This window comes from Somniosus microcephalus, chromosome 3, assembly GCF_052327205.1.
Source record: "Somniosus microcephalus isolate GS21.2 chromosome 3, FLI_Smic_1.0, whole genome shotgun sequence".
Classification (NCBI taxonomy): domain Eukaryota; kingdom Metazoa; phylum Chordata; class Chondrichthyes; order Squaliformes; family Somniosidae; genus Somniosus; species Somniosus microcephalus.
In genome coordinates this window covers 196,678,354-196,706,168 of record NC_140989.1, presented here as the reverse complement: position 1 = coordinate 196,706,168, position 27,815 = coordinate 196,678,354, and the positions used below count along the sequence as shown (strand labels likewise).

At 46.6% G+C, this 27,815-nt stretch overlaps 2 protein-coding genes across 12 annotated transcripts in view; one reads left to right on the top strand and one right to left on the bottom strand.

The window, feature by feature from the left end:
* The window catches only part of dop1a (DOP1 leucine zipper like protein A), a 254,369-nt gene that overhangs the window by 24,508 nt on the left and 202,046 nt on the right, over positions 1-27,815 (bottom strand). For 7 of the 11 annotated variants that reach the window (XM_085982086.1, XM_085982088.1, XM_085982090.1 and 4 more), the window contains 4 exons: positions 14,866-14,975; positions 13,022-13,171; positions 10,780-10,841; positions 30-182 (listed from right to left, as the gene is read on the bottom strand). In XM_085982086.1, coding sequence (XP_085838212.1) covers positions 30-182; positions 10,780-10,841; positions 13,022-13,171; positions 14,866-14,975 — 475 coding nt within the window. Of the gene's footprint in view, positions 1-29; positions 183-1,280; positions 1,463-10,779; positions 10,842-11,879; positions 11,968-13,021; positions 13,172-14,865; positions 14,976-27,815 lie in introns of those variants that run through there. The other 4 variants (XM_085982093.1, XM_085982091.1, XM_085982095.1 and 1 more) reach the window with 4 other exon arrangements.
* Positions 1-27,815, top strand: part of pgm3 (phosphoglucomutase 3) — a 206,427-nt gene that overhangs the window by 159,014 nt on the left and 19,598 nt on the right. The window lies entirely within an intron of this gene.

Sequence of the window (27,815 nt, the reverse complement as noted above, 5' to 3'; positions counted from 1 at the left end):
CGAATACAGATTTGAATGGTGTTACCAACCTTGTATGTCTGGCAGATACTTCTGGTACTGATCCACTTCACTGCTAAAAATAGCGAAGGCCAGTCTCTTCAGGAGCATTGCTCGCTGTTCCAGTTCTGCCTCACGACTTGCAAACAGATTGAGTGAGCTGCTTTGTGCCACTGCAACCCGAGCTGTGGGAGTGAAAACCACAATCAGGTCAGGGGAGTGCCTTGGATACACTACATGTCCCTGCACTAACTTTTACTCAAACATTTACTTAAATCTCACAGCTATTAAATTGTATATTTCACAAACTTAGACAAGGATGTTGGGAAACTCCAGTACGATTTGGACAGGTTGGGTGATTGGGCAGAAACATGGCAAATGCACTATAATGTGGATAAATGTGAGGTTATCCACTTTGGTGGCAAAAACAGGAAGGCAGATTATTTGAATGGCAATAGATTGGGAGAAGGGGAAGTGCAAAGAGACCTGGGTGTTCTTGTACACCAGTCGCTGAAGGTAAGCATGCAGGTGCAGCAGGCGGTTAAGAAGGCAAATGGTATGTTGGCCTTCGTAGCAAGAGGGTTCGAGTACAGGAACAAGGATGTCTTGCTACAGTTGTACAGGGCCTTGGTGAGACCGCACCTTGAGTATTGTGTGCCGTTTTGGTCACCTTACCTGAGGAAGGACGTTCTTGCCATGGAGGGAGTGCAGCGAAGATTCACCAGGCTGATACCCGGGATGGCAGGAATGACGTATGAGGAGAGATTGTGTCGATTGGGCTTATACTCACTGGAGTTTAGAAGATTGAGAGGGGATCTCATCAAAACCTATAAAATTCTGTCAGGTCTGGACAGACTAGATGCAGGAAGGATGTTTCTGATGGCCGGGGAGTCCAGAACCAGGGGTCATAGTCTAAGGATAAGGGGTAAGCCATTTAGGACTGAAATGAGGAGGAATTTCTTCACCCAGAGAGTGGTGAACCTGTGGAATTCTCTGCCACAGAGGGCGGTGGAGGCTAGTTCATTAAATATATTCAAGAAAGAGTTGGATATATTTCTTGAGGCTAAAGAGATCAAGGGATATGGGGAAAAGGCAGGGACAGGGTACTGAATTTAGATGATCAGCCATGATCACATTGAATGGCAGAGCAGGCTCGAAGGGCCTACTCCTGCTCCTATCTTCTATGTTTCTATGTTTCTAAGCTAAAGGCCATTAACTTTCATTAGTCTCCCAGTTCTACTGAAAGGTCATCGACCTGAAACATTGACCATGATTTCCCCTACCTCAGCGGGTCCGGTGCGGCAGGGGTCGGTGGCAGGTTGCGACCCTGCTGATGGCTCCAGCCCGCTGTCCAAAGTGATTTTCCATTAATTGGGCTCATTAAGCCCACCCAGCGTGTTTTCCAGCCAATTTAATCAAAGCGGGTCTGATGACATCATTTGTTAACGCGTCATCAGTCAGTTTCCTTAAAGGGACCATGCACAAATTGATTGTCAGTTGTGCTGTCAGTGTTCTACAGAACCGAGGTGCTGCAAACACTGACAAGCACTGCACAAAGGTGCACGCCTGCACCCAGGCTCTCCCTTGACTCCTTCCATATGCTTATGGAGGGAGTCACAGCACACAGGGAGGTTCACTTCCCTTCCAATGGGCGGGAGACCTCCCCAGGACACCAACGCAGCCTGGTTGCATATTGCACAGGATGGGTGACACAAGCAGAGATGTCATTAGGAGGACCTGGCTGCAGTGGCGCAAACCTTTCAATGATCTCAGATGATCATGAAACGTTACTGCAAAGCCACACTCAACCTCATCCTGCTGTGCCACTCATCACATCCCCATCACTGCCTTCCCTACCCTACTCCTGCACATCCTTACTCACACCAACCTACCTTGCACCTCCACCCATCCCTCTCTATCTACATCATCACTTCCCCATCTCACTAGCCACCCCTCACACTCACCCTCATCCTAGTGCAATCATACCAAGTAATAACACACAAGGGTAGGCACTTGAGTGTTTTAGCCAATGTTCATGTGACGTTTCTGTTAATGTGCTGTCAAACATTGAAATCTTTATTTTCAGCGCTTTGCGTTCTTGGACAGATTTGTGTGCACCTTTAGAAATGGCTTACTGAGTTGCAGTGACTGGTGAGACATAATGGTAGCCCCCGCAATGGTGACGAGTGTGAAAGGAATGGCTTGGGCATTGTAGGGAGGCTTTAAAATGGTGTTGGTGTGGGGTGGTGCCAACCTGGCGCATCATGTGGCAGCCAGGGTGTACAGCATCAAGTGAAGTAAATCTGGCCATGGTGAGGCCATCCCTGGTCTCCAGGGCAGCAATGTGGTCGGGTGTTGCTGTTGCAATCAACTGATGCTGCACAAGACAGAGGGCAGCAACAGCTTCTGAGCTTGGAAAGTGAACAGCTGTGAGATGGGAGCTTTTATAGCACATTTGCAGCTGTCAAGTAAAGAAATGATACCATGGCCATTCAACTCCCGACCTGCTTACCTGACGTGATCCCCAAGCAGCAGGGAACCCGTGGGTAAACTCAAACAATTTAAGCTCACAGTTAAATTTTACAAGTGCCCGTTAACAAGCTCTTAATCATCTAAATTGCCTCCCCGCCACTTGGATCGGGTCTGTTCAGCGATGACAGACCCGACATCTGGGAAACTAGCGTGGCGGCGAGTTCCCTACCAGCTGTCAAAATTTCCCCCCCCCACTCAACCTGCCACCAAATGCGCCCGCTGCCCACCCCCCCGAAAAATTCCCCCCTAAAACTCTGCCTGACCGGCTGAGTATTTCCAGCATTTTCTGTTTTTAATCGCGCTTTTCACTAACACCCACTCTGTTCCTGATGCGTAGACAGCTCTCATCAGCAGCAATATGCTGGAACTTCAGCTCCTGTTCCACTAGAATGTCAATCTTTGTTCTATTTCTCTATAATTAAGGACCTTTAAAGTCAGTTTTTATTGCCGATTTAAAAACCTGCATTCTTTTCAATTACTACTTTTAGCATCAAAAACTGGGAGTACATATGGGGAAAAACAGAGCCCCAGAAAACAGTAAATTTGGAGAAACCTCAGGAAAATACTTTTTATTTTGAACAATGAACTTCAAAGAAATCAAGCAAGAGACTAACAAGGGCTTTCAGGTCCTAGATCGTGTTGTTTACTTTAATAGTTCTTGTTTTTAAAGGTATTTAGATCCGCTTCCATTACATACACCTTATCCACTGATGAACTTTAGCAATGTTCACATTTCAGCTGAAGGTGACCTCATGGGCACACTTTGCTTCTGCTCTTGGCTGTGTTACTGCAGCATCAGCAGTCAGAGAGAAGCTTGTTAAGCAGCCTTTAAGCAACATGACCAGCAACATCAACAAGTGAACTTACCGTAGCTGCCTTCGCCTCCAGAATCCCACACTGAAAGTCAGCGCTGGGATGTGTACGTATCGTACAAGTGCCGTCATTGCATATGGAGCATACATACGGCACCGTGATATATTATGAAGTCTTCAGTTCAATGCTAACACATCTCAGGATTACAGAATTTACAGCAAGGAAACAGGCCATTCGGCCAACCAGTCCACGCCGGTGTTTATGCTCCACACGAGGCTCCTCCCATTCTTCCTCATCTAACTATTAGCATAACCTTCGATTCCTTTCTCCCTCATGCGCTTATCTAACTTCCCCTTAAATGTATCTATCCTATTCACCTCAACTACTCCCTGTGGTAGTGAGTTTCTACATTCTAACCACTCTTTAGTTAAAGAAGTTTCTCCTGAATTCCCTATTGGATTTATTAGTGACTATCTTATATTTATGGCCCCTAGTTTTGGACTCCCCACAAGTGGAAACATCTTCTCTACATCTACCCTATCAAACACTTTCATAATTTTAAAGGCCGCTATTGGATCACCCTTCAGCCTTCTCTTTTCTAGAGAAAAGAGCCCCAGCCTATCCTCTCAGTTTTGGTATCATCCTTGCAAATCTTTTTTGCACCTTCTCCAGTGCCTCTATATCCTTTTTTAAATAAATATGGAGACCAGAACTGTTCACAGTACTCAAAGTGTGGTCTAACCAAGGTTCGATACAAGTTTAACTTAACGTCTCTGCTTTTCAATTTTATCCCTCTAGAAATAAACCCCAGCACTTTGTTTGCTTCTTTTACGGCCTTATTAACCAGTGTTGCTACTTTTAGTGGCTTGTGTATCTGTAATCCCAGATCCCTCAGTTCCTCTACCCCATTTAGACTCTTATTATCCAAGCAGTATTGTGGCCTCCTTATTCTTCCTACCAAAATGCACCACCTCACAATTATCAATATTGAAATTATTTTGCCAATTACTCACCCATTCTGCAAGTTTATTAATGTCGCCTTGTATTTTGTCGCAGTCTCCCTCAATATGAACTATAATCCCCAATTGGGGTTGGCTGCAAATTTTGAAACTGTAGTTCCAATTCCGGAGACCAAATCGTTTACGTAAATTGTGAACAACAGTGGTCTTAGCACCGATCCTTGTGGAACACCACTTCCCACCATTTGCCAGTCTGTGTAGCTACCCTTAACCCCAACTCTCTGATTTTTGTTCTGTATCCAACTTGCTCTCCATTCTGCTACCTGTCCCCTGACTACACATGCTCTGACCTTGAGCCTACTATGTAGTATGTAAATATTGCCTCTGCTATCTCTTCCCCAACTTTTTAATATGCATGGATGTAATATGTCGGAACCAGGGGTTTATCCTCTTAGTTTATCAATAATCTCCACGTCCCCCATCCTTTCTATCTTAAATGTCTTGGTATTTTTTCTAATCTCTTCTAATGTCCAGGATCTATCCTTGGCCCCCTCCTATTGCTCATCTACATACTTCCCCTTGGCAACATCATCCGAAAACACAGCATCAGTTTCCACCTGTACGCTGACGACACCCAGCTCTACCTCACTACCTCCTCTCTCGACCCCTCCACTGTCTCTAAATTGTCAGACTGCTTGTCCGACATCCAGGACTGGATGAGCAGAAATTTTCTCATATTAAATATTGGGAAGACTGAAGCCATTGTTTTATTGTTTTCGGTCCCCGCCACAAACTCCATCCTTCTCCCTAACATCTGTCTGAGGCTGAACTAGACTGTTCGCAACCTTGGTGTCATATCTGACCCCAAAATGAGTTTCCAACTACATATCTGCAACATAACAAAGACCGCCTACTTCCACCTCCGTAACATCGCCCATCTCTGCCGCCGAAACCCTCATCCATGCCTTCGTTACCTCTAGACTTGATTATTCCATCGCACTCCTGGCTGGCCTCCCACATTCCACCCTACGTAAACTTAAGGTGATCCAAAACTTGGCTACCTGTGTCCTGACTCGCACCAAGTTCTGTTCACCCATCGCCCCTGTGCGTGCTGATCTACACTGGCTCCCAGTTAAGCAAAGCCTCGATTTCAAAATTCTCATCCTTGTTTTCAAATCCCTTCGTGGCCTCGCCCCTCCCTATCTCTGTAATCTCCTCCAGCCCCACAACCCCCGAGATATCTGTGTTCCTCTAATTCTGCCTCGAGCATCCCTGATCGCTCCACCATTGTTGGCCGTGCCTTCTGTTGCCTAGGCCCTAAGCTTTGGAATTCCCTGCCTAAACCTCTCCACTTCTCTAGCTCTCTTTCCTCCTTTAAGACACTCCTTAAAACCTACCACTTTGACCAAGCTTTTGGTCACCTGCCCTAATTTCTCCCCATGTGGCTCGGTGTCAAATTGTGTGTCTTCTGATACTCCTGTGAAGTGCCTTGGGACGTTTTACTATGTTAAAGGCGCTATATAAATACAAGTTGTTGTCGGCATGTCCACTTTGTTAGTCTCCCTGGTAAATAGTGAGGCAAAGTAAATGTTCAATTTTCTGCCATTTCGGTGTCATCACCAGCGAGTTTATCTTGTGCATCCCTTAGTGTCCCTCTCCTGATTTTTCTTTTGTTAATTATGTGTCTGTAGAATACCTTTTTATATTCCTTGATCATTTAATTTCATATCTTAGTTCCTCTCTGCCTTCCTAATTGTTGTTTGATTTCTTTCCTACACTCTGTCAGCTGTGGCTCGCCTCTGAGTCAGAAGGTTGTGAGTTCAAGTCTCACTCCAGAGACTTGAGCACCAAAATCTAGGCTGACAATCCAGTGCAGTGCTGAGTGTGTGCTTTGGAGGAGACGTTAAACCGAGGCCCCGTCTACTCTCTCAGGTGGATGTAGAAGATCGCATGGCACTATTTCAAAGAAGAACAGGGGTGCTATCCCTGGTGTCCTGGCCAATATTTATTGCTCAATCAACATCACTAAAACAGATTATCTGGTCATTATCACATTGCTGTTTGTGGGAGCTTGCTGTGCGCAAATTGGTTGCCGCATTTCCTACAGTACAACAGTGACTACAATGCAAAAGTATTTAATTGGCTATAAAGCGTTTTGGGAGGTCGTAAAAGGTGCAAAATAAATGCAAGTCTTTCTTTTTTCTCTCTTCATATTGCCACTCGTCATACTCTTTTGTTGTCTACGTACTTAGTGTATGCCATTCTCCTTAGTTTCAATTTTGACCGTATGTCTTTATTCATCCATGGTATTTCATTATTGGCTAGTTTGTTGTTTTTTCGCGGAATATGTTTCTCCTGGTCTCCATTGATCACTGTTTTAAATATTTACCACTGCTGTGCTCTTTGTTTGCCAATTTTATTTTTCAGTTTATTTTCCCTAGTTCCATTCTCATCCCATCAAAATCAGTTTTTTCCAATCTATTAGCTTTGTCTTTGTTTTACTTATCTCAATCTTTACCTTATTATGTTGTGATCGCTATTGCCTAGATGTTCCACTATGCTTACTTCTCCTATCTTCACTAGCTCATTTCCCATTACTGGATCCAGTAGGGATTCCTCTCCCTCTTCTTATGTACCGAAGTTCTTAAGGAGTCCTGAATGCACTGTAAAAACTCCATTCCCTTTTCCCCTTTCCCTACTACTTCTTGCCAGGTTATTTGGGGGTTGTTGAAATCTGCCTTGATCATTATTCTATGTCTTTTACTCATTTCATAGATTTGCGTACATATTTCTTCCTCCACTTTCTTCCACTATTAGGTGGTCTACAGAATACCCCTATTAGTGCGATCGATCCTTTCTTATGCTTTATCTCTAACCCTATGGATTCTGTTTCTATCTTAACGTTGGTGATATCCTTTTTATACTGCCATTGTTATCTCTAATTAGTACATCTACCCCACTCCCCTTCTTCCTTCCCTATCCCTTCTTCGCAAGGAGCAAGAGAATTTGGGCCTTTGAAAGGTAAAAATTGTTTTTCTTACCTCTACCAAGCCAGAAAAATTTGGGAACCTATTGCTGGAAATTGGCAATTTTAAAGATCTCCATCTATATTAATTTAAGAAACTGGTGTCACTTTGTAGCAATCACATTGGCCAATCTTAGTCAGGTGACCATTCTGATCATTCCATATTTGACTGATTGAACTCTACATTAATGCTGATGAAGATAGAATCCTCAATCCTCACCGAGCCTGTCGGTTTGAATTTATATATTAACACAGGCCAGTTCCAACTTTCACACCAGGCTCTGTTTTAACGCCATGTGCTGCAGTGGTCTTCTACTGTTATTTGATTCTGGCTTTCGTGGCCTTATTCCACCTGCTAGGATGGCTTCTTGAACTAGCCTGAGGGACCAGTATAGCCAGCACCCTTCTTTCTTCCCACCAAACCCCATGGATCTTCTCTGCAGTGCTGTCTGACTGTTGGTGAGCCAGCTTCAGCACCGAGAGTTGCCAACACCAAAAGCTCAGGCAGAATGTAGCCAGGAAAACTGGAGAGAGGGGCCATGGAAGTGCAACATAGAGAGAGAGAGAGAGAGAAAGACAGAGCAACGCAGACAATGAGGGAATGGAGATAGACACCACGAACAGTCCTGGGCAAAAAGATAAATATAGACAAATTTCTGAGAAGTGCAAAAACTATAGGGCAGTAATAGTAGGGGATTTCAATTACCCCAATATTAACTGGGATAAAATTAGTGTGAAGCGTATAGAAGGTGCGGAATTCCCAAAATGCATCCAGGAGAACTTTTTCAGCCAGCATGTAGCAAACCCAACAAGGGAGGGGGCGGTTCTGGACTTAGTTTTAGGGAATGAAGCTGGGCAGGTAGAAGGTGCATCAGTGGGGGAGCATTTTGGTGCTAGTGACCATAATTCTGTTAGAGTTAAGGTAGTTATGGAAAAGGACAAAGATAGACCAGGAATAAAAATTCTAAATTGGGGAAAAGCAAATTTTGCTAAGCTCAGAGGGGATTTAGCCATAGTGGACTGGAAACAGCTACTTGAAGGTAAATCAGTGTTAGAGCAGTGGGAGGCATTCAAGGAGGAGATCCAGAGGGTTCAGACCAAACATGTGCCCTTAAAGAAAAAAGGTGGGACTAACAAATCTAGAGCCTCCTGGATGTCTAGAGACATACAGGGTAGGATAAAGAAAAAAAGGGAGGCGTATTACAGATACCGAGGGCTAAATACTCCAGAATCTTTAGAGGTGTACAGAAAGTGCAGGGGTGCAATTAAAAAGGATATTAGGAAAGCAAAGAGTGCATGAAAAATCAAGGAAAACCAAAAGATGTTTTATAAATATATTAAGAGTAAGAGGATAACTAAAGAAATGGTAGGGCCTATTAGAGATCATGAGGGTAATCTGTGTGTGGAGGTGGGAGACGTCGGTAGGGTTCTTAATGAATACTTTGCGTCTGTTTGCACAAAGGAGAGGGGCAAAGCAGAAATTGCTATCGGGGGGGGGGGGGGGGAGGTGTGTGAAATATTAGATGAAATAAACAAAGAGAGAGGGGAAGTATTAAGGGGTTTAAAAGTGGATAAATCCCCAGGCTCAGATGAAATTTATCCTATACTGTTAAGCGAAGCAAAAGAGGAAATAGCAGAGGCCCTGACCATCATTTTTCAATCCTCTCTGGCTTCAGGTGTGGTGCCGGAGGACTGCTAATGTGGTACCCTTGTTTAAAAAGAGAGAAAAGGATAGACCGAGTAATTACAGACCAGTCAGCCTAACCTCGGTGTTGGGAAAATTATTGGAAAAAATTCTGGAGAAAAAGACACGGATTAATCAAGGATAGCCAGCACAGATTTGTTAAGGGAAGGTTGTGTCTGAAAAACTTGATTGAATTTTTGGAGGAGGTAACAAGGAGGGTAGAGGAGGGTAGTGCGTTTGATGTAGTGTATATGGACTTTAGCAAGGCTTTTGATAAGGTTCCACATGGCAGACTGGTCACGAAGTTAAAAGCCCATGGGATCCAGGGCAAAGTGTCAAGTTGGATTCAAAACTGGCTCGGAGACAGGAAGCAGAGGGTAATGGTTGATGGCTGTTTCCAGTGGGGTTCCGCAGGGCTCAGTACTAGGTCCCTTGCTTTTTGTGGTATATATCAACGATCTTGACTTAAATATAGGGGGTAATAATTAAGAAGTTTGCAGATACTAAAATCGGGGAGGGCTAACAAGGAAAAGGAATACACATTAAATGGTAGGACACTGAGTAGTGTAGAGAAACAAAGGGACCTTGGAGTGCGTGTCCACAGATCCCTGAAGGTAGCAGGCCAAGTAGATAAGGTGGTTAAGAAGGCATACGGCATGCTTGTATTCTATGTCAAGGCTAATAAAGGCAAGGAGGAAAGGGGGGGGGGGGGGGGGGGTTATGCTTCAGCTGTATAAAACAGTTAGGCTCCAGCTAGAGTACTGCGTGCAGTTCTGGTCACCACATTACAGGAAAGATGTGATTGCACTAGAGAGGGTACAGAGGAGATTTACAAGGATGTTGCCGGGAGTAGAGAATCTTAGCTATGAGGAAAGACTGGATAGGCTGGGTCTGTTTCCCTTGGAACAGAGGAGGCTGAGGGGAGACCTTATTGAGGTGTATAAAATTATGGGGGGCTTAGATAAAGTGGATAGAAAGGATCTATTTCACTTAGCAGAGGGTCAAAAACCAGGGGGCACAGAATTAAAGTAATTAATGGAAGATTTAGAGGGGATTTGAGGGGAAATGTCTTCACCCAGAGGGTTGTGGGGGTCTGGAACTCACTACCTAAAAGGGTGGTAGAGGCAGGAACCTTAACCACATTTAAAAGGACTTGGATGTGCACTTGGGATGCTCTAACCTGCAGGGCTATGGACCAAGAGCTGGGAAGTGGGATTAGGCTGGATGGCTCTTTCTTGGCCGGTGTGGACATGATGGGCCGAAATGGCCTCCTTCCGTGCTGTAACTTTCTATGATTCTAGAAAGGGGGCAGGGTACAACACGGGGAGAATACAAGCGGTCTCAGTCTCAGACCCACAAACTATAGGCTCCGGCCCTTCTAATAATTTCATGAATGACAATCAATGTTTTGTGTACAGTAGAATGGAGTCTCTAGTTATACAGTCTAGTTAAAATGACCCATCAACTGCAAACTTCACCGAGATTAGTTTGTCCAAATTTCTCAAAAGCGGGTTGTAACAGTCTGCACATTTAGACCAGAAATGATCTAGTTGTTGTATTTGCCACGGTAACTAACGCGTACATAACTAATTACTCACTGATTCCATTTGTTGAACATACCTTAAAACAGCTTTACACAGAAAAGTACAAAAACATTCCTGTTACATACAGTAAGGTTGTGCGAACTGAAAACCGTGAAGCAAATAAACAGATGTGTAAAAAGGACTGAAGGGAAAGAGTAAGGTCCGCAAATCGATCTCAATACTTACTCATGAGATCCCTGAACGTGGTTTTGTCATGGGTCATCAGGTGATCTATGATGGCTCTCCAACTGCAAAGTTTGAAACAGAAAATCTGTTAAACTTAGTGAACCTAGAGTCAGGGCAAGACACCATTTAATCAACAGAGAAGTGAGATTAGAAACGTCTTGATAATATTCTTTTAACCTGTTTAATAAATATACATGTATGGAATCAAAAAGTCTTTTATAGGCATATAAATAGTAAGCGGGTAGTAAGAGGGGTGGAGCCGATCAGAGACCAAAATGGAAACCTATGCATGGAGGCAGAGGGCATGGCTGAGGTACTAAATGAGTACTTTGCATCTGTCATCACCAAGGAAGATGCTGCTGCCAAAGTCATAGTGAAAGAGTAGGTAGTTGAGATGCTGTATGGAATAAAAATTGATAGAGGTACTAGAAAGGCTGGGGACCACACATTTGGAAGGATACAGAAGAGATTTACTAGAATGGTTCCAGGGATGAGGGACTTCAGTTATGTGGATAGACTGGAGAAGCTGGGGTTGTTCTCCTTAGAGCAGAGAAGGTTGAAAGGAAATTTGATAGAGGTGTTCAAAATCATGAGGGGTCTAGACAGAGTAGAGAGAGAAACTGTTCCCATTGGCGGAAGGGTCGCGAACCAGGGGACATCGATTTAAAGGTGGTGATTGGCAGAACAACCAAAGGCGACATGAGGAAAAACATTTTTACACAGCGAGTGGTTCAGATCTAGAATGCACTGCCTGAAAGGGTGGTGGAGGCAGATTCAATCGTGGCTTTCGAAAGGGAATTGGATAAGTGCCTGAAGGAAAAAAATGTACAGGGCTACAGGGAAAGGGCGGGGGAGTGGGACTAGAAAAGTGCTCTTGTAGAGAGCCGGCACGGGCTCAACAGACCGAATGGCCTCCTTCTGTGCTGTAACCATTCTATGATTCTATATCCTTCTCCCAGAAGTGTGTCCTTCCTTTTCGCTGTAGGTTTTGTATAGTTCTTTTATTATGATTTTAATTGACTAGTTCTTCTATTTTAAGGCCTGCTGGTTTAACTTGCACTTCTTTTTCTTGGGTACATAATTAACTCACGTACTCCACATTAGATCTTTAAAAGGGCTCCGTCTTTCTTCAACTGTGATTTCTCAGCAATACTTCCCAGTCGCTCCCTTTTTGTTCACTCCTTAGTCCTTTGAAGTTCCAAAGGTTGATAAATGAGTTTAAATTTACTCGTATTGTGCACACCAATCCCCAGAGGTAGTAGATCTTGTACTGTTTGTTTACAAGAACCAGGCCTGGATGGGAGTTATCCCTAGTGGGCTCCTTGGCACACACTGCACTATTTTCCATCATTCTGGAACTTTCTATATTCTTGTATTTTAAATTAATTCCCATCATCCAGGATGAGTCACACTTCTGTGATCTTTATACCAATTTGGTGCTGAGATATATGCCTTTAACTCAAGCGATTTACTCCAAATGCTTCTAGCATTCAGGTACGGGCAGTTTACCAGCTCTACCTTTTTTCCAACTTATTTTTGTCTCTATGTTTGGTTACTTTGTCTGGATTAACATTATGCTGCTCTCGCTTTCTATTTGAGCACCCTCCAAGCTTTGGTCATCTAAATTTCAACTCAACTCCTCGCCCCTACAGTTAGCTTAAATGGCCTGCCTCTTTATTAATAGCCAGTCTCTTCCATCCTGCTTGATTGAGGTGCAGCCTACATCACTTTTACCCACCTGGTTTACCCCAAAATAATACTAGTTTCCCATAAATGTGACTGTCCACAATTGAAAGCCACTTCATAGCCTGAAAATTCTACTTGTGAATTCATGCCTCTGCCAAAGACCAGCAATAACCCAGAAAAAAGCTCCACAGCTCATCCTTCAGTTTTCAATGCCCCAATGAAGTACTGAAAAAATAGCTCCTCCAGAAGGGTGGTAACTTGGTGATATCTCAACATCATTTCTTGTGTGAAAACTTTAATACAACCATGGAAACCACACAACGTTCATACTTGCATCTGGCTCAATAAGTGCATCCCTTGGAGATCTTCTCCTCAAACCCACACCTCCCCGCATACCTCAATCTCTCCTCTCTGCAGAAACACGTCTAGCAGTCTCCTGAACTTGGTTCTAAAGCTTGCTTCAACAGCTTCCATGGTAACTTATTCCACCGATTTATTACCCTTTGGTTCTTCCAAAAACAAAGAAAATAAATTGCAAACAGCACATGCAACTTACTGACTAACACAAGATGCATCCATCTGGAAGAAGTTGGGGTCCATAAAAAGATCAAACGCTTCTTTTTTCCAAGCCCGCCTCGTATACTGATAGCCACTCAGACTGCTTACCAATTGCACACATGCTCGGTAACTTGGGGCATTATGGGCACTAGAAGAAAAACACAGCAATTTTAGGATGAGAAGGAAAGCTGTGCAATGGTTTATACTGAATAAAATAGAAAATCCCATTCAGAAACAGCTACAGAAAACAGAAGGCCTTTCCAGCGTAGAATCCACCGATGCAAAGAGAATCACCAGCCTTATGTCTTGCTCCACCTCGAGTTCAATGAGCCCCAACAGAATAAACAAAAGAAAGTGTTGAATTCCAGTCCAACTTGTACAGATTCCGATACATACAGAACAAGTGTGAAACACGTGGTCCTCAGAGCCGTATGACAATAAACAGGCAGCTTATAGGAACATTTTACCCCCCAAAAATGAGAATTGTTGCATTTGAATCATACCAATTAAAACTGTACATAATATAGGCACACACCTGAATTCTACTAAATTGATTTTAGAAAATATAACATTGCTTTAAAAACTCAGCGTCAACTGTTGCTATACAGAAGGTTTGTAAGGAATACATAGGTATCTTTCAGCTAAGTGCTTAACACAGATACAACTAACTTTATTTTAGATATCGTGACAGCACATCAATACCAACAGACTTGCAGCATGGGAAGTTGGGCTTGTGGTGCATGCCTGTGACCTACACACCATGAACTCCCAACCCTGTCGTGGTGGGTGTGAAGCAGAGGACAAGTGAGGCAATAGTCCAGCACTGCTTTCCAATTGGCTGACTGCACAGCACGTCTGGCAACAAACATGATGCTTGTTCTGCTGGTGTGCACAAATGAGGTAGGAGGAAAAAAATGTTAAAGAATGGAAATCTTTGCCTCACCCACCCACCTCCCCAACAAAAACCGGTTTGAGAAACTTGACATAAAAACTGGTTTAATTCTACTCGGAAAGCAATTTGTACCAGCCATTTTTCACACAGTCTGAAAAACAGCAACTGTAAGTTTAATTCCATGAGTGAATTACTGAGAACTGTCAGTCCAGTGGAATAGAGCCGTCTTTTGTCTCCACTAGTCCTATCACCATCTCGTCTCGTTTTGAATACCTCTTAATGACTCTTCTCTTTTGTTCTCTCCCAGCCTGGCCTCTTAATCTATTTCATTTCCTGTGCTTCTTTAGTCTTGACAAAGGGTATTCACCCGAAACGTTGACTCTATTTTCGCTCCACGGATGTTGCCTGGCCTGCTGAGTTATTCCAGCATTTTCTGTTGTTATTTCGGATTTCCAGCATGATATGCCATCAATGACTCAAAGACAAGGATTCAACTGAAGGCCTTTAATCACTAAGAACATTGCAGCATTACAGGTCTTCCCACATCGGGTTCGTCTGGTAGGAATGACTCATACAGCTTTTGAGACCTTTATATGGCAAAAGACAGGGGCGTAGCCAATACACACAATAGGAACAAAAGGGGGCGGTTCACACAATACAAGCAGGTAAAACACATGGGCTGGTGAAGGCATATATGTCATCACACAGCATCTGCAGTATTTTGCTATCGGAATAGAGTCTGTGTTCGGTTTGTTAAAAAGATGATAAATGTACGCATACAATCATGAACTGTGAGCACTGCACGGGAAATTCTGGAGAGACAGGAGCTGAAAATGCCATAATGGGAGAGGCCCAGCTTGTTTTACAAATGGCACATTTTAAATGTAAGGGATCATCATAAAACTGAAATTACATTCCATGCAAACAGGACAAAGTAGAGCTTGGAGTACCTGTGATTGCGAAGATAGGGCACCACATAGTACATAATGTTAACAAGTAACGGAATGACTTTCTCCTTTTCATCACTGTGGAAAACCATGTCCAACAGGTGAGCCAAAACCTGAAAGAGAGGGGAACACGCACACTTCACTACAGTACATTGTAATGCTTTACTAACCTCTTTCACCGAACTTTCATTATTGACCGCAGAGCACAGTGTAATGTATATACCTTTAAGTGGGGAACTATCTTTTACAGCTCATGTATACTGCAGTACCGGCAGTGACCACACCTGTATATAGCCCTGAGTAGTAATCCGTACAGATCAGTTGCAGTGTGAGCCACGTTGAGTAAACACCTGTTGTACCGTTCTCCGCAGTCTGTGTCTCATTATACACGGACGTAACATTGGCGACGAGGCAGGTTCGAACCTACCTGCAACTCTGCATCACCTCCCAGGGATTCGTTCCTGGAGATCAGTGGATTGGAGGTCAAGGCCAGAGACTCGGGCGTCGACCACGGGCAACCGCCCAGTCATCCAGCAGAGACTCAAGAATTGCGGGGGAGGCTGTCGAGAGCCAGGCTTGGCTTTCCAGTCGAGGTGGTCCAGCGAAACGGGCTGGCAACAGGTAGTGCGCAGACCCTTCCCGGACAGCGGCGGGCTAGAGCCCGACCAAATGGCACAGCAAAGGGCCGAGCAGCGTCAACGGGGGAGACAGAGAGAGGGCAGAGCGCACAGCCGGTGTTTAGGGGCCGAGCAGCGTCGGAGAGGGAGAGACGTGCAGAAACCCGCGAGGCGCCGCCATTGCCACGAGGACCGCCAAGAGCGGCGTTGGCAGCAGCGCAGGAGAAGCGCGCGAAACCTACAGGGCGCCGCCATTGCCATGAGAACCGCCGGGAGCGGCGTCGGCAGCAGCGGGGGAGGAAGGAAAGCACGGGAGACGCCATTTTAAACCACACCCAAAATGCCGAAGAGTGGCAGTATCACCGCATTTGACAATGAAGTCGAAGATTGGACTACATATGTCGAACGAATAGAGGTGTACTGCAAGGCAAATGGGGTGTCAGATGACAAGAAAGCGTCGGTATTGTTAAATTTAATGGGTGCAAAGACGTATGGGTTATTACGAAATCTAGTAACCCCAACGAAGCCAATGGAAAAGAGTTTTGAAGACATAGTAACGATACTAAAGGAACATTTAAACCCCACACCGCTGCTGATAGCAGAAAGATTCAAGTTTCACAAACGGAACCAGCATAAGGATGAAAGCAATGCTGATTATTTAACAGAACTGCGCAAACTATCGAATCACTGCCAGTTTGGAGCGCGACTGACAGATACCTTAAGGGACAAGTTTGTGTGTGGGCTTCAAAGTGAAGGAACCCAGAAATGGCTTTTATCCGAAAAGGACCTTACGCTGGAAAAGGCTTTCAGCATTGCGGTATCATATGAAGCAGCAGCACGGGGCGCTGCAGAGATACAACAGAGACCGCAAGAATATGGCACAAACGAAATGTCATATGGAACAGAGAAGTGCTATCGCTGCGGCAGAACAACACACGACCAGAATGATTGCTGGTTCAAAGACAAAGTGTGCAGAGTGTGGAAAAGTAGGACACATAGCACGAGTCTGCAGGTCGGGAAAGAAAACCAGCAATAAGAAACCGACCAAAGGAAAGTACAAGAAGGTACATAAGATGACGGAGAATAGTTCAGACAAACAAAAGAGTGATAATGACTCCGAAAGCAGGGAACCGAGTTGTCTGAAACTACATAATGTGATCACAACGGAGGATCACCGAACCATTTGGGTCACTCTCAAGATAGCAGGAGTCCAGGTAAAGATGGAATTGGACACAGGATCAGCCCTAACAGTCATAAACCGACACGGTGGCATAGTGGTTAGCACTGTTGTCTCACAGCGCCAGGGACCCGGGTTCGAATCCGGCCTCGGGCGACTGTCTGTGTGGAGTTTGCACATTCTCCCCGTGTTTGCGTGGGTTTTCTCCGGGTGCTCCGGTTTCCTCCCACAGTCCAAAGATGTGCGGGTTAGGTTGATTGGCTATGATAAATTGACCTTTAGTGTTGGGGGGATTAAAATATGTGGGGTTACGGGGATCGGGTGGGATATGTGTCGGCTCGATGGGCTGAAATGGCCTCTATCTGCACTGTGGGGTTTCTGTGATTCTGTGTGATTCTGTGACTACGAGCGGCTATTCTCACACATACCCTTGAGAGACACAAAAATTATTTTGAAGACGTACACGGGGCAAAAAGTCTACCCCAAAGGAAAAATAAGGGGGACCGTTATATATAACGGTAAGGAAACACCAAAACTAGACCTGTATGTATTGCAAGATGGAGGACCACCATTACTGGGACGTGAATGGATCCGGAAAATACAACTGGATTGGCATTCCATACAGGCACTGACTGTGGCTGACAAAAAGGATGACGACGTCACACCTGGGCAACTGTCAAAGATCCTAACTGACGCGAAAGAAGTGTTCCAGCAAGGACTCGGAACACTAAAAGGCATGACAGCGATGATTAAAATTGAAGAAAACGCAAGCCCAAAATTTTAAGGCCAGACCGGTACCTTATGCGATCCGCCCAGCCGTCGAAGCAGAGCTGGAGAGTCTGGAACGTTCAGGTGTACTGTCCAAGGTAGACTGGAGCGAGTGGGCTACACCCATCGTCCCTGTGATGAAAAAGTCGTTGAGCAGCACGCCTGGGGAACCAAGGAAGGTTCGCATCTGTGGGACTTTAAGGTAACAGTGAACACGGTCCTTCGCACCGTACAATATCCACTTCCGCGGATTGAAGATATTTTCGCCTCGCTATCTGGAGGGAAACGCTTCACTAAGATTGATCTAGCCCAGGCGTATCTGCAAATGGAGGTAGAAGAAGCATCAAAAAAATACCTCACAATCAACACCCATAAAGGTCTCTACCAATACAATCGGCTGGTATTCGGGGTAGCATCAGCTCCGGCTATTTGGCAGAGGGCAATGGAACAAGTCCTGCAAGGGATCCCAGGGACCCAGTGTTATTTGGACGACATCCTGGTCACGGGCGAAAATGACAGTGATCACCTTGCCAACCTGGAGCAGGTGCTCGCTAGATTGCAGGAATATGGGCTCCAAGCTAACCGCCCCAAATGCGAGTTTTTTAGAAAACAGATCTCGTATTGTGGCCACGTTATCGATAAAGAGGGGTTACATAAGTCCCCAGAGAAGATTGAGGCAGTAAGTCAAGGCTCCAGCACCGGAAAATGTGTCATAACTGAGGTCGTTCCTCAGGCTGGTAAACTACTACCATAAGTTCCTGCCAAATTTGTCTACAATACTACACCCACTGAACACCCTACTGCAAACTGGGGTGCCATGGAAGTGGAGTGACGAATGTAGACGAGCTTTCCAGAAAAGCAAAACACTAATCACATCGAAAGAGGTATTGGCCCATTACAACCCAGCATTACCAATTCGGTTGGCATGTGATGCGTCACCGTACGGCGTTGGAGCGGTGCTGTCGCGCAAATTCGCGGACGGCTCAGAGAGGCCAATAGCCTTTGCGTCACGATCACTAACCTCAGCCGAGCGTAACTACGCCCAGATTGACAGGGAGGCCCTCAGCCTAGTGTGGGGAGTGAAAAAGTTCAATCACTATCTGCACGGGCAGAAATTCACCTTGCTGACTGATCACCGGCCTCTTGTCTCCATTTTTAATCCAAAGAAGGGCGTTCCCGGTGATGACTGCGCAACGACTACAAAGATGGTCACTTTTTCTAGGGGCGCACCATTGAGATTGAATATAAGGGCACGAAACAGCATGGAAACGCTGATGGGCTATCACGCCTGCCACTGCCTACTGCGGAGGAAGCACCAGCAGTGGATCCTGTCGAAATATTCCATTCGACTGTAGTTGAATACCTACCGGTAACTAACGCTTGTATCGAAAAGGAAACCCGAAATGACCCGACACTGTCTCGGGTATATGATTTGACGGTGAAGGGATGGCCAGCACATGGCGACTCACTGTTGCCAGCATTCTCGACAAGGAGAGAACAGCTGTCAGTGTGCCGGGGGACCTTGATGTGTGGATCCCGAGTGGTAATTCCACCCAAGTTAAGGGATAGAGTGCTCAATGAGCTTCATGAGGGTCATCTGGGAGGGATAAAAATGAAAAGCCTAGCCAGGGCTTATGTGTGGCGGCTGGGAATCGATAAACAAATCGAGGGCCTGACCAAGAGCTGCTCAGGATGCCAGCAAGTCCAAAATGCACCACCACAGGCCCCTCTACACCCATGGGAGTGGCCCTCATCTCCATGGCAACGGGTGCATATTGATTTTGCTGGTCCATTCATGGACTCAATGTTTTTAATAGCCGTGGATGCGCACTCGAAATGGCCGGAGGTCATCAAAATGTCCTCCACCACCACGGAGAAAACTATTGCAGTCCTACAGACCATTTTTGCCAGGAATGGCTTGCCAGAACAGATTTGCTCCGACAACGGACCACAGTTTGTGTCCGAAGAGTTCCGGAGGTTCTTGAAAAAGAATGGGGTAAGGCATTACGCATCCGCCCCGTATCATCCAGCCACAAATGGATTGGCTAAGAGATTCGTACAAACCTTTAAGAAGGCAATAAAGGCTATGTACAATGACAACATTCCGCTGCAGCACAAGGTGGACAATTTCCTGTTCGCCTACCGGAATGCGACACATGCAGTCACCAACCAGGCCCCAGCCATGATGTTCTTTAACCGAAGGTTAAGATCTCGCCTGGATTTGCTCAGGCCAAACATACAAAGAGATGTTGAGAGTAAGCAATTCCAGCACATCCATGAGAAGCCAACAAGGATATTCAATGTAGGGCAACCAGTCTTGGCCCGCGACTACCGAACAGAAAAATGGCAGCCAGGAACGATATGCACACGGCAGGGGCCACTAATGTACACAGTGGACGTTGGGGAGAGCATCGTGAGACGCCATGCTGACCAGATCCTCGAGTCACAGGAACAAGTCGACCCCATGCCTCGCCCATACGTACCTGGTGAGGAACCCAACGTACAGGTCGCATCTACCCCAGAAACAGTAGCATCGGAAGCTGATGAACCAACCGATGACAGGGGGCCGGAATCACCTCCGCACCAAGAGCAAGACACTCGGGAAAGGCGCTATCCAGAAAGGATCAGGAAGCCTCCCCAAAGACTGAATATATAAATAGACTACTTTCAGCTAATGTTGCATGTTAAAAGTGTTAATTGTAATTAGTTTGATATTTAATTGTTAAATGAGTGTTATGGTACTGTTAATCTAAAAAGGGGAGGAATTGTAATGTATATACCTTTAAGGGGGGAACTATCTTTTACAGCTCATGTATACTGCAGTACCGGCAGTGACCACACCTGTATATAGCCCTGAGTCGTGATCTGTACATAATAACAACAGAAAATGCTGGAAAAACTCAGCAAGTCAGGCAACATCCGTGGAGAGAAATTTGAGTTGACGTTTCGGGTTTGACCCTTCTTCAAAACTGGAGAGAAAAGGAACTAGATCGAAGGCAGGGCTGCGATCGGACAAAAGAATAAAAGAACCAAAAGAAGTAAAAGAGATTAGAAGCTAGACGAGATGGTAATAGGCTGTGATTAGGTGTAAAGTGTACTGGCAGGGCAAAAGATAGCTGCCAGGTGTGAGAGAGAAACAAAAGGAAAGGGGGGGGGGGGGGGGGGGAAAGGAAAGGAGTGGAAAAATATAAGTGAAAATGAAATGGTGGCCGAGGTTATGATCTGAAATTGTTGAACTCGATATTGAGACCGGAAGGCTGCAGAGTGCCTAATCGGAAGATGAGGTGCTGTTCCTCGAGTTTACGTTGAGCTTCCGTGGAACAGTACAAGAGGCCAAGGACGGTGAGGTCCGAGTGGGAATGGAGCGGTGAATTGAAATGACAGGCGACCGGAAGCTCGGGGTCACCCTTACGGACTGAACGGAGGTGTTCCGCAAAGCGGTCACCCAATCTGCGTTTGGTCTCCCCAATGTAGAGGAGACCGCATCATGAGCAGCGAATACAGTATACTAGATTGCGAGAAGTACAAGTAAATCGCTGTTTCACCTGGAAGGGGTGTTTGGGGCCCTGGACAGTGGGGAGGGGGGAGGTATAGGGGCAGGTGTTACATCTCCTCCGCTTGCACGTACTAGTGATCTGTACAGATCAGTTGCAGTGTGAGCCACGTTGAGTAAACACCTGTTGTACCGTTCTCCGCAGTCTGTGTCTCATTATACACGGACGTAACACACAGTACAGCAACTCTTAAGGCCGGCCAGTAGTGAAGAATCTCTTTTGTGCCGACAGGGCAAAATTGCAACAAAAATGTAAGAACATTTTGAAAATAAAAAGATTCAAGAAACGCAACACTGTATCTCTCCTAGGTTTTACTACAGGAGGAGGATTTCAGCTACCATGTGTTGATGGAAGTACTTAGTGAGAATTTTCCCAAGTTTTTAAGCAGCCAAATAGCACCAGGTCAATGAGGACAACTAGGAAATCCAGACACTCCAGTGCTCCCGGGCAGCTACACTCGCTGAGCACCTATCCAGGAAAATCTGCCCTCCTTCTTTCGGAGTGGGTGCTGAATTTTAGACTCACCTCTGTATTTGCCAATAGTATTCCTTAAACGGAAGTATTGTTGGGGCTCCACTGATGGCTGAGTGAGCTTATGCAGTCAATAGCTGAGCCAAAGAGATCATTCAGGTGCTAAGTTCACTCCCTGCTCTGTGCGGAGTTAGTTCTGTGGTTGTGACTAATTGGTCTTAGTGTCCTGGGTTAGAGAGGGCAGTAGTCAACACAGAAGTGTGAAGTGACACATTTTGGTAGGAAGAATGAGGAGAGCCCACACACACTAAATGGTACAATTTTAAAGGGGGTGCAAGAACAGAGAGACCTGGGGGTGATTGTGCCCAAGTCTTTGAAGGTGGCAGGACAGGTTAACAACACAGTTAATAAAACATATGGGATCATGGGCTTTATAAGTAGAAGCATAGAGTACAGAAGCCAAAAAGTTATGCTAAACCTTTATAAAACACTAGTTTGACCCCAGCTGGAGTACTGTGTCCAATTCTGGGCACCACACTTTAGGAAAGTGTGAAGGCTTTGGAGAGGGTGCAGAAGAGATTTACTAGAAAGGTACCAGAGATGAGGGCCTTCAGTTATGTAGATAGATTGGAGAAGCTGGGATTGTTCTCTTGAGAGCAGAGAAGGCCAAGAGGAGATTTGATAGAGGTGTTTAAAATCATTAAGGGTTTAGATAGAGTAAATAAAGAGAAACTGTTTCCAATGGCCGAAGGGTCGATAACCAAAGGACACAGATTTAAGGTGATTGACAAAAGAACCAGAGGCGACATGAGGAAAAACTTTGCAATGAGTGGTTAGGATTTGGAATGCACTGCCTGATAGGGTGGAGGATACAGATTCAGTAGTAGCCTTCAAAAGGGAATATGGGGAAAGAGCGGGGGAGTGGGACTAACTGGATTGCTCTTCAAAAGAGCTGGCGCAGTCTTGATGGGCCGAATGGCCTCTTTCTGTGCCGTACTATTCTATGATTTTATGATAGCAGGACACCCCACCTACCATTATTATCCAGTGACTCCTTACTGGAAGTGCTGTCTGTGGACAAGATTGAGCTCAGCTGTGATGTTTCTTCCCCCCCCCCCTCCCCCCCCCGACAACAACTGAATAACCTGCAGACACTCACTAGCAAGGATCCTACAGGACTAATAACCATTTGAGTGAGGTATTGGAAGGTGATCAGCATCAGAGACAATATCCCAGTAAGAACTCAACATCTTCAGTAGAGAAGAGAAGCAAATTGACAGAGAAAAATTGGCAATAACATTTTGTTTACAAGATGAGACTATATTAACACAACATAAATGTACCAAGAATAAAGGCTTTATTCACTGGTATTTTTCCACTAAGAGATAAAAAGTAAGATAAATATTTGCATCTGTTCCTGCAGCTGGTTCACTAATTCTTTTGTCACCCAAATATCTGTCTTGAATTCATTTTGTTGTCTTCCTTTCTCATTCTCTCTCTCTCACATACCTTTTCATTGTTGTCTCTATCTGTCTGACTTTTCTCATTCATTCTTTCTCTCGCTAAGGAAAATAGGCAGCAGTCCTCTTGAGTGTTGCTCCACAGGTTTCTTTTGGAAAATGTGGACACGTAGGGGGTAACGTTAACCCTCCAAAACGGGTGGGTTGGGGTCAGGTGAGATGTAAAAATGTAACGGAGGTGGGACAGGTAGCAGGCAGTTAACCCGCTCGTAGGAGGCAGGCTGGTCATTTAAATATTATAAATGAGGCTGGGAGCTTCACATTTAACCCGTTTTACAGGTTTAACCCTGGTATGTCAGGTTTCCCCGAGGTGCCCCCTGCCCCCCAACGCTACCAGCTGCAGACTCCCTACCTGCAGCCTGCTCCCCACCCAACTGGAAGCCAAGCCTGTCAATCATGGGTGTGGATCCTGTTTAAAAAAGGGAAACCCGGAACTCTGCCCTCCCATCGATATTGGGGCCATACCGCACAAAGGGAGACATTCAGCCCATCGGGCCTGTGCCGGCTCCTTAGTAAAGCGATCTACTTAGTTCCACTCCCCAGCTCTTCCCCATAGACCTGTAAAATTTTTCCCTTCAAGTATTTATCCAATTTGTTTTTGAAAGTGACTATTAAATCTGCTTCCACCACCCTTTCAGGCAGCACATTCCAGATCATAACTCGCTGTGTAAAACAATGTTCCGGCATTTCGCCTCTGGTTCTTTTACCAATCACTTTAAATCTGTGCCCTTTGGATACCGACCCTTCTACCACTGAAAACAGTTGATCATTATTTACTCTATCAAAACCCTTCATGATTTTGAAGAACTCTATCAAATCTCCTCTTAACCGTCTCTGCTCTAAGGAGAACAACCTCAGCTTCTCCAGTCTATCCACGTAACTGAAGTTCCTCATCCCTGGAACCATTCTAGTAAATCTCTTCTGCATCCTTCCAAATGTGTGGTCGCCAGAATTGAACACAAGACTCCAGCGGAGGTCTAACCTGTGTTTTAGAAAGGTTTAGTATAACTTCCTTTCTTTTGTACTCTATGGCCCCGATTTTCCCGAAGGTGCGGGGAATTGTTGGGTTCCCCGAATGTCGGGTTCTGACCCGAATCTAAATGAGTCAGCCAGCTGCACGCAATTTTCACTCAAGTGGCCAATTTAAATCCAGCGTGTGAGCCCCCTTGCTAATTGTCCATTTCCAGTCAGAAAGCCCCACAGTATGATGTCATCATTCGTGGTGCTTTTAAAGTGTCCAGCAAGCTTCTCAACCTCTGCAGGCTTCCCAACCAGTCTTGCAGAATGGCAGAGGAGCCTGCACCAGCTGCTGCCAGCGGCAGAGGTCGAGCTGCCGCCAAATTCGACAAGACCTCACTCCAGACATTGGTGGATGGGGTAAGGGCCCAAAGGGCCTCTTCCCTAGCTCAGGGAGGAAGAAGCCTCCCAAAGAGACCAGGGCTGCCTGGATGGAGGTGGCTGCAGAGGTCAACTCTCTGGGAGTCACCCCACGGACCGGGCTACAGTGCAGGAAGCGCTTCCATGACCTTCACCATACAGGAAAAGTATGAAGTTTCCATCACCCAACCTGATCCCCATTGCCTTTCCCCACCAGCACTCAGCTTCAGCACTCTCTTCCTCCACATCCCACTTCACAGTCACATCCATGCACCTTTACCCATTCCCTATCTCTCTATGCTCACATTCACAGAACTATTCCACCATGCAGCCCTCACACTGCCTCTCACTCTGATGCTTGGAACACAACTGACAACACACAGGGAGGGCCCTTGGTCTTGCAGCCTCACACCATCTTTGTCTCCTTCTAAGTATCTATGCTATGCAATCTCTACACTCACTCCTGCACTCTCACTCAAACTCCACTTGTCTCCCTTATTGCAGAAGAGAGCTCACAATAGGAGAGAGCATGTGAGGACTGGAGGAGGCCCACCATCAATCGCCCACCTGAGCCCCTGGGAGGAAGCTGTGATGGAGATTGTCGGGGCTGACGTGCCTGTGGAAGCTGGGGCAGGAGAGACAGGAGCAAGCCCGCAAGCTGGTGACAGAATAATTTCCCATCTCTCTCATTGACATAGCATGAGTTGCGGATATGATTCTGAAGCCACATCATTTGGACTTATGAGTATTTGCCAAATCCAATGTGCAAGTAGCCTTGGCATCACATCTCTAACTCTTTCCTTTACTCCCCTACAGGACCATCCGGCGCCCCCGTTGCCACTGCCGAGGAGGAAGAGGCTTTGCAGCCAGACTCCTCAGAGGAAGCTCCAGCCTCTGAGGGCGCAGCGTCAGCAGAAGCAAGCGCACCCAGCACCAGCGCAGACACTCACACCTCGGTGGGACCTTCGGGACATAGAGTCGTGTCACCTGGTGTTTCACAGCTCACAAGTGAGCATCAGCAGATTGTGGAGACAGGGACAGCAGTGGAGTGTCCTCGTCGGAGGGCGCAGGCCTCTGCCAGCTCAGCTCAGCTGCATGTCGACCCTATGCCTCTGGGTCCATCCACAAGAGAGGAGGTGATGGATCTCCATGCACAGATGCAGGAGTCTCTGGCAGGTTTTGTCTCCAGGGTCGCTGCGAGTGTGGAGCGAATGGAGGAGTCCATGGCGAGCATGAGCAGAGCCTTATTGGAGTCATTGGCGCATGAAAGCATCACCACGGAAAGGATGGCTACCTCCGTGGTAAGGCTGGCTACCGCCAAGGAGAGGAGGGCTGCAGCCGAGGAAAGGAGGGCTGCAGCCATGGAGGAGCTTAGTCACCAGGGTATCAAAAACATGGTGAGTGCTCTGAATAGAATGACATCTCTTGAGGAGCGATGGGCATCTATTGAGCACCAAAACCAGACCTTCATGGAAGTCCCTCTGAGCAGGACTTCCAATGCAGGTACGTGTCCCCATGGCCCCCCTGATGTGCAGCAAGGTGCTCTCCAGCCACTTGCAGGCACTGAGGGGGAGCTGACCCATGAGAGGGAGGTTGTTAGCACACCTCAAGGAAGTGGGGGCTCCTCTCCACGCGCTCACACTTCCATGCCACTTCAGAGCCCTCGGTCAGAGCCCCGCCGGAGTCCACACCCCAGTGAGATAGGAGTCTCAAGCCCTGCACAGCCGCAGGAGCAGCAGACTGCTGGCGAGCCCTCACAGACTCGCCACCCCAGAGGACGCCCGCCAAAGGTGTTGAGACAGGCGCAGCAGGAAAGTGAGCAAGGGGCCTCCACATCTGCTGAAGCCACAGGGGTGCCCACTACGTAGGAGCACGCGTAAGAGAAAAATAAAGCAACACTAATCACAAGGGTAGTCACTTGGGTGAAAAGTCTTGTAAATAGTTTTAATGCCATCAGTTTCCTGTACATTAAAAATCTGGTGGCAACTGCTGTAGTTATGGCGTCTGTCATTTGGCGAATGGGGATATCACATAGAGGCCTTAGGATAACTTGCAGATGTCAGCAAGCTAGTCAAATAGGTAGGAAGGCGCAGGCATGGGCCACGGTCCATCATCAGTTAAGAAGCAGTGAGGCTGCAGTGTTTGATGTACCAGGCTACGCAAATCTGCCCAGGATGAGTGCGTTCCTTGCATTCCGCCCAGCAATGCTCTCGCGCACTGGTGCCGCTGGTTGACGGGCCTCTGCAGGATGCTCGTTTCCGTCCTCCTCCTCCTCCTCCGCATCATCCTCATCCGAGGCGGCTCTGTGAGGAGCCTCTTAGTCCTGCGGAATCGGCAAGCCACGACACTGTGCCATGTTGTGAAGCACACAGCATACCACAACAATTTTGGAGACCCTGGCTGATGAGTACTGTAGGGCTTCACCTGATCTATCGAGGCATCTGAAGCGCATCTTCAGCAATCCAATGGCTTGCTCGATAATGCATCTGGTGGAAATGTGGCTGGAGTTGTAGCGCTCCTCAGCTTCGTTGGCTGGTCTCCTCAACGGCGTCATTAGCCAAGAGCGCAGGGGATATCCCTTGTCTCCAAGTAGCCATCCTTGAAGTTCGTTTGGCAGACTGAATAGCGGAGGCACAGTAGACTGGCGCAGTATGAAGGAGTCATGGCAGCTGCCAGGGTACTTGGCACAAACATGCAAAATCACCTTCTTGTGGTCACACACCAGCTGAACGTTGAGGGAGTGGAAGCCCTTGCGGTTGACAAAAGCTCCTGGATTGCGGTGGGGTGCCCCAAGGGCCACATGTGTGCAGTCAATGACACCCTGCACCCTTGGAAAGTCTGCCAGCTGAGCTCATCCAAGCGCTCGCGCCCTCACACTTGCGCCCTGGTGAAATGGATGTGATTGTGCGCGAGGGCAGAGGGCATCGGTGACCTGCGTGATGCAAGTGTGTGCGGCCGCCTGGGAGATGCCGCTGATGTCTGCTGCTGATCCCTGGAAGGAGCCTGAGGCATAAAAGTTGAGTGCGGTGGTGACTTTGATGGCCACTGGTAAGGAGTGTCGACCTGATGCTCTGGGCTCCAGGTCTTGCTGGAGCATTGCGCAGATGTCAGTCACAACCTCTCGCACTGCTGCTCAGTTATGTTGAGGTAGCTCACCCCGTGTCTGTAGACCCTGTTTGGGGGGGGTATCTCCTGCGCCGACAGCCTTCCATGCACTGGCCCCTTCTGGCCTGTGCTGCCTCAGGTGGCTGAGCCGCAGCCTGTCGCTCCTGCTGGCGCTGCTGCTGCTGTTGTTGCTGGTGCTGCTCCAGCCTCCTTTGCTGTTGGAGATCCTCTAATGCCAGGAAGGGAAGGAACAAAAGGCCTCCCATGCTTCTGGCAGATGCCTCCGTTGAGGAGGCGCTGAGTGAGGGTTGTGAGAGGAGCTTCCCAGGAGCTCACACTGGAGAAGTGTGTGAGGCTCCAACCT